The 12,977-nt window shown below is 39.1% G+C and overlaps 1 protein-coding gene across 1 annotated transcript; it reads left to right on the forward strand.

Annotated features, from left to right (window-relative positions):
- Nucleotides 1–2,543: 2,543 nt before the first annotated feature.
- Nucleotides 2,544–10,010, forward strand: LOC107575425 (beta-secretase 1-like). Its single transcript, XM_016261803.1, has 9 exons — nt 2,544–3,351; nt 5,148–5,236; nt 5,343–5,559; nt 5,636–5,773; nt 6,421–6,555; nt 7,411–7,512; nt 7,600–7,749; nt 8,011–8,086; nt 9,766–10,010. Exons 1-9 carry the CDS (start codon nt 3,106–3,108, stop codon nt 10,008–10,010), a joined length of 1,398 nt encoding a protein of 465 aa, XP_016117289.1. The 5' UTR covers nt 2,544–3,105.
- The last annotated feature ends 2,967 nt before the right edge of the window (nt 10,011–12,977 follow it).

Below are 12,977 nucleotides of genomic sequence, written 5' to 3' on the forward strand. Positions count from 1 at the left end.
GGACCCGGACCCGGACCCAGAACCAGGCGCGCGCAGGGCATCTCCGCGGAGCCGCAGACCTTCAGGTCCTTCCAGGACTTAAAGAGCGAAGCTTTGCGCAAACACCCCAAGTCGGACAGGTAAGAGCCCTTCATTTACTATCTATAGACGTGTGTTCTTTGCATTGGTGTCAAAACCAGGCTGTGGACGGTTTCTGTCCGAATCGAGTCTCTGTTACCCGGCGGTGTGACTATACTACTGCACTATACAAGAGTACATGGTAACACTTTATATTAAGGTGCTGTAGTTACCATGTTATATGTATTTACTATAGAAATAACAGCAAATTATGCATAATTACAAGTGACTAACCATAAACTAACCATTAACACTATAATAAGTACATAGTTAAATAGCAATTACATGTGTAATTGCACTGTATCAATGTCAATGTATTTAACTATACTATACTATACTATATGACAAATTATACTACTATACTATGCAAAACTAAATATACACAAAACTATGCTACAAAGGTATATGCAAAAATGTATTATAACATTGTAGAACACTACTATACTGCACTATACAGCTAATTATACTACTATACTATGCTGTACTATACTATGCTATGCTATGCTATACTATACTATACTATACAGCTAATTATACTACTATACTATGTTGTACTATTCTATGCTATGCTATGCTATGCTATTCTGTTCTATTCGCTCTAATTTATTTAAAATTAAAAAGCAAAACACCTTGCTATGTGTTTTGTGCTAGACTAACTGAGTTTTGTCACAGCACTTGTATACTGTTGGTCTGATTGCTTCTGTTGTTCTCATTTGTAAGTCGCTTTGGATAAAAGCATCTGCTAAATGATCAAATGTAAATGTAATGCAATGTAACACGCAGCTCTTCTCATGACATGAAATCTGTACTGTATGGTTATTGTGACTTTCTGTAATTGTTCTGCTATATCTACAGTTGTTCTCTGATTGTAATGAGCATGATTATGCTTTCTGATCTTAGACATTCAGCTCAGTGTCAGACAGAATCTGCCGGCCTGTCTTTGCCGTGGAGTGTGTTTGAGGGATCGTCTGCGTGTGAAGACCAGCGGCTACAACACCAGCCTCACCGTGAGCTCAATGTCACATCTCTAACATTTTGGGGAATATGTAGACGACTCATTGCCGAGGCTGATTTCATAGCTAGCATTGTACATATCCCAAACACACAACAATTAGAAATATATGTTTTCACACTTTTTGAATAATTTGACATTACAAGTTGTTGTAAATGATGAACACAAAAACATTTTCTTCATGCATTTGAATGCAAGTTGCAATTTTGCACAAGTTGTCTTTAACTGTAAGCAGTCTCCGTTGTTGAGAAGCCTGAATGTTAATGCACACGCCAGACTCTTTATTTCCGCCTCTGCTTGTGTCTGTTCTTCAGGCCGGTCAGATGCTCATGATCCAGCTCTACAGACAGCGATGACTGAGGCGGCGCTCTCGTACGGAGCAGGGACGGACCGCAGGGACGGAGGGTCTCAGGGCCATTTCTACAGCGCTCCCGTGTTCGTCACGGTGCCCTGCCAGTGGGACGGCCCGAGCAGAGCAGACAGAAGCCTGATCGGATAACCCAGTCTTTATCAGCCTTACACTCTAAACATGTTGTGCCAGGAAATCTAATTCATCAAATAACATCACCACCACCAACAATAATACTAAATTAAAATCAAATAAATTAATTAATTGAAATGGTCAGGTCAGCTAGAAATAGCTCCTTATGATAACAATATGTTTACAGGTCAGATTTATTACATTATACGTTAATCAAAATAAAGGCTCTGTGTTCTGTGAACTGTAACTGTTCATGTTCATGCTTACGTTAATGCTTTCCGACTACCATGCACATTTTTGTTCTGATATTGATAATAGAAGATGTTTAGAAGATGTATTAAAATACGCATATGGATTGATTTAGGCATGGAGCATTTTGATATAGCATTGCCATTATTTTTGTTTAAATATAAATATGTTTCAAAGACATGTAATCACAATTACATAATAACACTAAAACTGAACAATACATTTTATGTGTTTTCTCCCTTCTTTTTACTCATGCAAGAATCTTGCAATAGCAGTAAAATACTGTGGTAAATGACCGTGGTATTCATGCAGCTCAAAGCATTGTGGTATTTCCAGCTGATAATACCACTGTGCCGTGATATCAGTAGCAATGCTGAGGCATGAAAGACACAATTCAAGAATATAAAACTATGTTACGCTGTTATGCAGTACAAGAGGAAAATGGTCTGATGAATAAACTCCAAGCCCCATGATGCATCACTCCAGTGTCTGTGTCAGTGCGCTAGTGTAAGGAGAATCTGATTCATTTAGCGAATCGGCTCGTTTGGGCGTTTCGTTTCAATACAATTATTCACCACGTTACATAAATATTTTGCTAAATATCGATATCTTTTTTTTTATAAGAGACCTGTTGCGTGTAATGTGCGTTGTTTGTGGGTCCACCTAACAATTTTACTTTAAACCACTACAATGTTCTTTCAGTCGAGTGATTCATTCGCTCAGTCAGAACCATTCAAAAGAATTGATCCACATGAATGATCCGTTCTGGAGTCGGACATCGCCACAGCGCGTGCGGATGCGCGGAGACGGAGGAGGAGGCAGCGGCTGTGAGAGGACAGAGATGCGGATTATGAAGGGTTGAGCATCAAATAATCAAAGCGCAAAGACGAGGACGTCTAATGGACGAGCACATCTCAATGGCACACATTCACCGACAGGACTCTTCCCATCTGCATCTAGATCGATAGAATGATCATCTCATTATAACAGCTCATTTCTTAAAGAGCGTGCGGGAAGCTTTTGCAACAGGACATCGACTACTGTATTTCCATATAGTAATTCTCATAAACTAGAGCGAGGAATGCGGAACACGGGGATGATTGTGGATGCGGAGGATGGAGAAAGCGAAGCATCATAAACGTGATCCTGAAGGGATTCGCCTCTGCGCATTCTGTGCGTCCTGACGCGCTAACATCCTCGCAGATCCGCGTTCTGTAGAAACACAGCGATCCGGAGGCGTTGGAAGATGAGGCTCCCGCGTCTGCTTCTGTGCTCGTGGGCTTTCGTGGCCCTTCTGTCGGTCACCTCCTCAGTGCTGCTCCGCGTCCCCCTGCGGCAGGGGCCCCTCTCACAGCCCGCGGCCCCCCGGGGCCCCTCGAGGTCACGTAGAGCAGCTAGTGGCATGAATGTTGTAAACATGATCGACAACCTTCGCGGAAAGTCAGGCCAAGGGTATTACATTGAAATGGCCGTGGGTGCACCAGCTCAGAAGGTGAGACGCAGTCAGAGTCAGTGCTGACCCAATCTGTTTCTGCAGTATATGGATAGCTGATGTCGTTTAAGGGCATTCACATTTTCGATCATATTTTGTCTTAACATTATCTATTCAGATTTGTATTTATTTATTTAACAATTTCAATTGCAGAAATTGTCTTGCAGCACAATGTAGCCTACGTTAAAATACAGAAACGTATCCAAAATAATGGACAGAAATATATTTAAAACATTTAGGATTTATTTAATTTAGAACCTGTTTACAAAAAACGACTGAGAGAGAATTTATATATTACCTTAAATAAAGAAAAAATAGATCAATAAAAAATAGTATAGTATTTTATTTTTTTTCATTATTTTCTGCTTTGTTTAGATCTTTGTGCGTTATGGAAATATTGCATATTGTATACTGTATGGGATTTGTAGTGTGGGGCGGTTCAGTTTTCATAGCTCCTGTGCGATCATGCTGTCTCACTGTTGTCTACTACATATACACTACTACAGACCTACCTGACACCTTTTTGCTATAAGAAACATATATGTACAAATAATAATCGTCCTATTAAAACGTTTTCTCATTTATGCATTTCTGGGAATGGAACCCATGACCTCGGCGTTGCTAGTGCTGTGCTTTAGCCACAGGAAAACTTGATCTAAATTCTGACAAAGTGAGAAAATCACACTTTTTTCAGGCAGCGGCAGATCTCTGCTGAGCATATGCTGAGCTAGTATTACAATTGTCTCTTGTCTAGTGCTTCATACACAAGCTTAAAATGATGTGGAAGGAAATGAATGAGTGTTTTTGCACAGCAAACATCTTTAGCTGACTGCTGTCACATGTTCACTTCTGCGGGTCAGTGAGGTCACATGATGTATGAGGAAGAGGAAGGCCTGTGGCGTAGGGGTCGCTGGAGGAAGCGCGTGCACAGGGACGAGGTTAAGAGCGGTCTCTGAGATGCAGGATACAGATTCAGGGAGCAGAAATAACAGCAAGCCCACAGGACTAATCAATGACACGAGGAGTCCGCTCGATTCCTCCTACACCAGAGACAGAGAGCAGAGGAATAGACAGACAGGTGAAGAGAAGGAGAAGCGCGTTATCAAAAGCACTGTTGAATCTAAAGCATTTGTCTAACAGCTTTCATATGGAGAGGTACGACTCAGTAAAGTCTTGGTGTAGCTCTGTGAATCTCTATATAATATGAGATTCAGTCAACCTGCTCTCAGCATCAGCTGTTAAAAAAGCCTCCATTAGCTGATGTTAAGAGCAGAGCGACTGATGGCATTATTATAGAGTCTAACGAAGGCAAGTGACAGAGTTAACTCTCCAAATATTCATTATCCGTTATCAAAGCTGCCGGTTAGACTCTGAAATGGTCATTGTGTGGACACAGTAACTGTCTGATCTCTGATTAGCCTGTCTGTCTGCTAAAACGTGCTCGAGATCTCAGCAGTCCAAAGATGTCTGGCAGGTTTGTGTCGTTCTCAGGTTTCCTCGTCTCTCTCCCTCTGCTCAGTCAGGGAGTCTAACGCTGAGAGGCTGATCAGTCGTGCATCTCATTCTTAAATACCCCTTCACAAACACACAAACACCCAGCAGGTCACTGAGCAATAGTCAGCTGAACACCGGAGCCACATCTAGAGACTTGAGGGTGGGCTCGCGACCATAATGCATTACGATGCCCCAGAAACACGCCCTGTCAACAGCGAGCACCACTCATGATATCTGCAGTTATTCATTTTCTGTGATCGCAGACACACCTGAAGGTACAGTGTGTTCCCTTTGTGTTCCAGCTGAACATCCTGGTGGATACGGGCAGCAGTAACTTTGCAGTAGGCGCAGCTGCTCACCCGTTCCTCCACAGATATTACCATCGGTCTCTGTGAGTACTACTAACTATTCACACACAGATGGGACATAATGTATGTTACATATCAACAAGCTGTACCACAAACTTCTCAAGAGTCATTGTGCGTGTGTGTCGACAGCTCGTCGTCGTACAGAGATCTGGGCCGCGGCGTGTATGTGCCGTACACACAGGGCCGCTGGGAGGGCGAGCTGGGCACGGACCTGGTGTCCATTCCTCACGGGCCCAACGTGTCTCTGAGGGCCAACATCGCTGCAATCACCCAGTCTGACCGCTTCTTCATCAACGGATCTAACTGGGAGGGCATCCTCGGGCTGGCCTACGCCGAGATCGCCAGGGTGATCTTTCTGTAGCTGTCATAACCTCACAGAGCTTGATGAAGAGGCGCTTCTGACCGGGTTCTGTGTCTTTCAGCCGGACGAGACTCTGGAGCCGTTCTTCGACTCTCTGTTGAGGCAGACCAGTGTCCCAGACGTCTTCTCCCTGCAGCTCTGCGGCGCGGGCTTCACACAGAACTACAGCGCCGGCAGCTCCACTGTAGGGGGCAGTATGGTGAGAGAACAGGGGAAAATGGGGAAAGTAGAGGATTTCCATGCCAGAAACGGTTAACTGACCCTGACGTTCTATCATTAACTCTTCTCTGGAACACAAAGAGAGATGTTTTGCATATTTTCCCACATGCTCTGAATGAGAATCAGACTGCCGAGCCCTGAAAAGACAAGAATACGCTGATAAAAATATCATAGAAATAGCCCATATATTATTTGTGTGCTTCTGAAGTCATAGGATAACTGTGTGAGGAACAGACCAAAACTGCAGCTGTATGAAATATTTTTACTTTTTTCTTTTCTTTTTTTTGTAGATTTTATGGCCTTCATCCTTTTTGGAGCTTGTCGGCATGAACGTTGTGCTTAACATCTCCTTTGTGTTCGAGTAAACAATAACAGTATTTTAATTTTTTAATTAATTAACCCTTCCCATTAGTAAATCACATACTTACACTGAAAACATTTGGCAGTGAAAAATAAAAATGGTAAGAAACAATAAAATTGTATTTTCTTGTAAAACAGTCCAATAATATATATATATATATATATTTTTTTTTTACAGTGTACCATGTGTAGTTAAAGAACTTTATGTAACATGAAACAGAACAACTTCAGTGGCATACTATGAAAGATTGTGTTGGTTCTTCACAGATTATTGGGGGAATCGATCCGTCTCTGTGTGTTGGCGAGCTGTGGTACACACCAATCAGACGGGAGTGGTATTATGAGGTCATCATCGTGCGCATCGAGGTCAACGGACAGGATCTCAACATGGACTGCAAAGAAGTGAGAACAACTCTCCTGGGTTTGCCTCGAAGCATTTATTACTTTTGAGAAAACTGACTTCACAGATGCGTGTTCAGTATCTTCAAGCACATGCAGTTTGATGCGTCACGGGCTGCTTCCTAAAAATACCAAGCTGTTGCTGTTTTCACATGCCTTTAAATAGAGATTTTATTGATTTACTCATGACTCAAATCCAGACAATCTTAAAATATGAAAATCCATTAACTATTATTACATTTGTAAAACTATGACCTAAACAAAGACTACAAGGAAGATAAATCATTTCATAATTATTGTATTTTTTCCCCAGTTTAAATTACATCTGGTCCAAATATTAGTCAAGACTTGATCAAGATGCTGTGACATCATTTTAAATTCAGTTTGGACGGCGATATCTTCCAGGGGCCACTGGGTGGAAACAGCAAGCTAATCTCACACTGAAACTGGTTTAATGTACATGTGGGCCACATTTACATCACACCAACTTCATGCCAAGTTTTTGACGTCAGTTTGATTTGCACATTTGACCTGTTTTTTTAGGTAAATTTTGATGTCAATTTGATGTCTTTTCAACATCAATTGCCCACTGGGTTGTTAGAAGACCTGAATTGAATTGGATTGAATTGGATAAGCTAGTAGGTGTGTGAAAAGTGCATCTTAAACTAGTCTATTTCAAAATGTCCATAAAGCCAAAACTACATACAGTTGAAGAAACATTTATGTATTTTCTCTTTGTACTTTTCCAGTTGAGTTAGGGTTAGGGTTAGGGTTAGGGTTAGGGTTAAAGTATAACCCTTTTCCAGTTGAACAGTTTTTATTGATTAAAGCTTCTCATTGTTTCTCTCTGTCTCTCAGTATAACTATGATAAAAGTATCGTGGACAGCGGCACCACAAACCTGCGTCTCCCTCGTAAAGTGTTCCAGGCGGCTGTGAAGGCCATTGAAGCGGCTTCATCGGTCGGTGTATATCGTCTGTGTTGGGCTCAGTTTTGAACATGATGAAAGTTCTGGGTTTTCTGGCTCATCTGGCTCTTTTCCCCACAGACTGAACAGTTTCCGTCAGGTTTCTGGCTGGGCGAGCAGCTGGTGTGTTGGCAGGCGGGCAGCACACCCTGGCACATCTTCCCTGTCATCTCTCTCTACCTGATGAGTGAAAACACAAACCAGTCTTTCCGCATCTCCATCCTGCCACAGGTACTTCATTCTGCCATCTGAGTGATGTGACTAAAACCAGTTTAATACGCATGTGGAAATGTCTATAAGTTCATCTAATGAGTGAAATACTTGAAATGAAAGTTACTTGTTATTTAATGCACTTTTTGTTTGGACATTGAAAATAAATTCAATATAAATATACATTCACTTTTATATGCTAGCCTGCCAAACATGAACACGAAACTGTCTGCCCGTAACACTGTATCCCACAGTTCAATGCAGTTCTCTCACATTTACCAGTTACAATCAGGAGCGGGATCTCGTTTCTGTACCACCAGACATGATGCTGTCTCTATTCCCTCGAAGGATGAGTTTTGTCCGTTACTCCCTGAAACAAAACATGAGCAATATATCCACATCCAAAAGAGCGAACTTCAACTCGACTTAAAAACTTATGAAGAGTTACTAATGTCAGTGTCAGCTTGCATGTTGAAGGGATAGTTCACCCAAAAATGAAAATTGCATCATAATATACTCACCTTCAAGTTGTTCAAAACATTCTTCAAAAGAAGATTTTGAAGAAAGTTGGTAACCATACAGTTAATTATAGCCATTGACTATTTTTTCTTGACTCATCATCCATCACGTGTTTGGTTACCCACATTCTTATTTTCATTTTTGGGTGAACTATAACTTTAATAGATGTCGTAAGAGACTTTTACTTTTAAAAATTGTGAAGTCAAATAATCCTTGAAACCACAAAATCATATGGTTAAACCAACAAATAGCAAGAGCAAGGAAAAATAAGTAAATGATTAAATGACATGTGATGAATGATTATAAATGTCTAAAAATGAATAACAAAAACATCAAGACAATAAAACTAAACAGATGTGTGGTACACTCACATATTAGACAGATAGGATCCTGATCCTCAGATCCTTCACCCACACTGAGAGCATGAGCAGCAGTAGAGAGTGAATACATGGTAAATGTTTTTGGTGAGCAGATGCTCCTACTGTTTTTGCTGTATTTTGGATCAAATAACTGCAGGCTTGGTGAGCAGAAGAGAATTCTTTAAGAAACATTAAAAATCTTACTGTTCAAACACTTCTGACTGGTATGTTAGCCTATAGTTTGAATTAAAACATATTAATATTAATAAGGAGAGTCTGAGATTTATTTGACAGTGATTTCACATTTCTTGTTTGTATGAAGGCTAAATACCAATAAAAGGTGAACATTTATTTATTTGCGCCATTTTTTTCCTAAAATATTATATAGTTTTATAGAGTTGGCAAATTAATTTTTCATAAGTTTGTAGGTACAGACATCTGTTGTGGCCGTTCTTGGCCGTTTTTATGAGGCTTTTTAAAAAGTGTTCATATCGATATCGGAATTATATCGTATCGACCGAAATTAAGAAATATATCGTGATATAAATTTAGGCCGTATCGTCCAGCCCTACTCTGTACTTTTGACGTGTTGTGTCGCGGCGCTCGCGTCAGGTGTAGAGAGGGTGTTATAGCTCGGGATCTGTGAATGATCATAATTTGTGTATATTCCTGAGGTTATCCTGATGGAAATATAAATATAAAGAAGCCTTAAACGCCGATAATCTTTTGGACACATGGTGTTTCATCCACACAAACAGCACTTCAGCTCAATTTGAACAAAGGGCCACGTTTCTTTCAGAGGAGCAAGTCATGATTAGTTATAGTGAGACTTGTACTTTTTGGGGCCACTGTATTTAATGTGGTTTAATAATCATTGGAATTAATGTTGTGTTTCATCTGCAAGAACACCAGTAATAAATACAGAGTCATATTACATTCTGGAGTTAGGCTGTTTGTTCAGAGGCTTAGCAAGATAACTGGGACACTCATTAATTCTCATTACTACAATGCAAAAACATTACCCAAACCCTAACAACAACAAAACATTAATGTCATGCAGATTAAAATACACAGACTGCATCACAGTAATGAGAAATCATCATTGAGATTCATAAATGAGATGTCACCTACCTTATTGTTTGTTAATTCTGCGCTGTAGTCCACGATGAGTTCCGCACCGCTGCAGTGGAGGGGCCGTTCCATGGCGTGGACCTTGAGGACTGTGGCTACAACGTCCCTCAGACCGACGAGTCCACATTAATGACCATCGCCTACATTATGGCGGGCATCTGTGCACTATTTATGCTGCCTCTGTGCCTCATGGTCTGTCAGTGGCGCTTCACGCGCTGCCTTCATCCGCTGGGCGCTGGAGATTTCTCTGATGACTTATCCCTCCTAAAGTGAGCCATATCTAAACGCAGAATGATTTCAGTGCTTGTAAAACCGGCCGTCCTCGAGGGTCTCAAAGAAGGGGAATTGATGATATTGATGAGACTTCAGTGATTATAACTATATATGTTATAATATTGCATATGCACACACACACACACACACACACACACCCTAATGGGTGTCCCACCTTGGAGGACATTGATATGTGAATGATCCTTTATCTTACAGCCTTAAGTGTGGATAGCTGTTCTGGGACTGTTCAAGTGAAGTTCTGTAAAGTTCTGTATACTATGTGAGCGAGTGTGTCTGTGTTTGAAAGTTAGAGAGAGTTTGTTCACTATATCAAGATGTCATAATCTATAATATGATCAACACTGACTCATTTTCAAAGTGAATATGGGGTATAACAAAGTACTGTTTGAGTCACTGTTTATGATATAGCAGTACCCAAAAATACCATAAGAATACTCATATTACTATTACTTACTAAGACAACATGATCTTCTGACTGTATTAGTTGAAAGCTTACAGTTAATAGACCTATATGATTTGTAATAATGAATGTCAGTGGGAGAGAACATGTCCAGTCATATTTTACCCCAAAATGTAATTTAAACGTATTTTTCTTTATTTTCATGGCAATTGTAGTAACATTTTCATTAAATGTTCATTACCTCAATGCAAATTAATAAATAATAATATTATTATATATTTAGTATATGATTTAAACCGTTTTAATTTATGCAGTGATCTTAAAATAGGATTAATTTTCTTTATGCAAATAAAAAAGTAATTGCAAATGAAAAAAATTAAATAATATATATATTATCGATATCGATTTTGTGGTCAGATGTTACCTGGACACGTTTTCTAGAGATTTACTCTAGAACAGTAATATCTCAATTACGTAACAAACAAATATTCATCAGCTTTTGTGTCATTTCTCTGGACACATACTGTATGTAATGATGACTTCATATTGCCAATATGATTGCACACACACACAACCCAATAATAAATGCACCTACACAATTGCTGTCTATCATTTTGCATATAATAACTCACATTAGGAAAAGCACACACTCTCATACATCATTTTAACCAATCCTTCAGATTAAGCCAGAACAAAACATGTCTACACTGAAAGATCTGCAAAACAGGTTCCTACTGCTAACAAACTTCATGTATTAATGAAAATCCAAATTGGCAGCTCTTACATTTAATAAAGTGCATAAAACACCAATGTGTGTATTTCTTGGCGAGTATGTGATTGTTTATTGTATATTGTTTATTTGGATCCCCATAAGCTTCCACAAAGTGGTTGCTAATCTTCCTGGGGTCCACAAATCTGTACAAAATAACTAAAATCGTACAAATAATTAAAATAAGAACAAAAATAAAATTACACTAATCACATCACAAAACTATACCTATACACCTTAGCAGTAGCAGCACATAACACATACATATTTATAAGCATATCTTCACATTTTCTTCTAAACGCATATGTGCAATTACTCTTTCGTATATTTATGGGAACCATATTCCAAGCAAATTCTGAGTCTTTTTCATCAAAGTTGTTTGTGGACATAGTTAAGAGAGTTGAGCCTTACTTACTTGACGTGTTAATCATGCCTAAAACCCACATATACAAGCTTTTCAAAGAAAAAAATATGGTCTATGATGCTTGATTACCTTATATTTATGCTGCCTCTGTGCCTCATGGTCTGTCAGTGGCGCTTCACGCGCTGCCTTCATCCGCTGGGCGCTGGAGATTTCTCTGATGACTTATCCCTCCTAAAGTGAGCCATATCTAAACGCAGAATGATTTCAGTGCTTGTAAAACCGGCCGTCCTCGAGGGTCTCAAAGAAGGGGAATTGATGATATTGATGAGACTTCAGTGATTATAACTATATATGTTATAATATTGCATATGCACACACACACACACACACACACACACCCTAATGGGTGTCCCACCTTGGAGGACATTGATATGTGAATGATCCTTTATCTTACAGCCTTAAGTGTGGATAGCTGTTCTGGGACTGTTCAAGTGAAGTTCTGTAAAGTTCTGTATACTATGTGAGCGAGTGTGTCTGTGTTTGAAAGTTAGAGAGAGTTTGTTCACTATATCAAGATGTCATAATCTATAATATGATCAACACTGACTCATTTTCAAAGTGAATATGGGGTATAACAAAGTACTGTTTGAGTCACTGTTTATGATATAGCAGTACCCAAAAATACCATAAGAATACTCATATTACTATTACTTACTAAGACAACATGATCTTCTGACTGTATTAGTTGAAAGCTTACAGTTAATAGACCTATATGATTTGTAATAATGAATGTCAGTGGGAGAGAACATGTCCAGTCATATTTTACCCCAAAATGTAATTTAAACGTATTTTTCTTTATTTTCATGGCAATTGTAGTAACATTTTCATTAAATGTTCATTACCTCAATGCAAATTAATAAATAATAATATTATTATATATTTAGTATATGATTTAAACCGTTTTAATTTATGCAGTGATCTTAAAATAGGATTAATTTTCTTTATGCAAATAAAAAAGTAATTGCAAATGAAAAAAATTAAATAATATATATATTATCGATATCGATTTTGTGGTCAGATGTTACCTGGACACGTTTTCTAGAGATTTACTCTAGAACAGTAATATCTCAATTACGTAACAAACAAATATTCATCAGCTTTTGTGTCATTTCTCTGGACACATACTGTATGTAATGATGACTTCATATTGCCAATATGATTGCACACACACACAACCCAATAATAAATGCACCTACACAATTGCTGTCTATCATTTTGCATATAATAACTCACATTAGGAAAAGCACACACTCTCATACATCATTTTAACCAATCCTTCAGATTAAGCCAGAACAAAACATGTCTACACTGAAAGATCTGCAAAACAGGTTCCTACTGCTAACAAACTTCATG

This window comes from Sinocyclocheilus grahami, unplaced genomic scaffold (genome assembly GCF_001515645.1).
Source record: "Sinocyclocheilus grahami isolate Dianchi unplaced genomic scaffold, SAMN03320097.WGS_v1.1 scaffold2630.1, whole genome shotgun sequence".
Taxonomy (NCBI): domain Eukaryota; kingdom Metazoa; phylum Chordata; class Actinopteri; order Cypriniformes; family Cyprinidae; genus Sinocyclocheilus; species Sinocyclocheilus grahami.

Bases quoted from the DNA above. Each gene is read 5' to 3' on its own strand.
- LOC107575425 (XM_016261803.1), top strand. From the start codon at position 3,106: ATGAGGCTCCCGCGTCTGCTTCTGTGCTCGTGGGCTTTCGTGGCCCTT. The intron at 5,560-5,635 runs GTGATCTTTCTG...TGTGTCTTTCAG, and splicing joins CCTACGCCGAGATCGCCAGG to CCGGACGAGACTCTGGAGCC. The intron at 7,750-8,010 runs GTACTTCATTCT...CACATTTACCAG, and splicing joins GCATCTCCATCCTGCCACAG to TTACAATCAGGAGCGGGATC.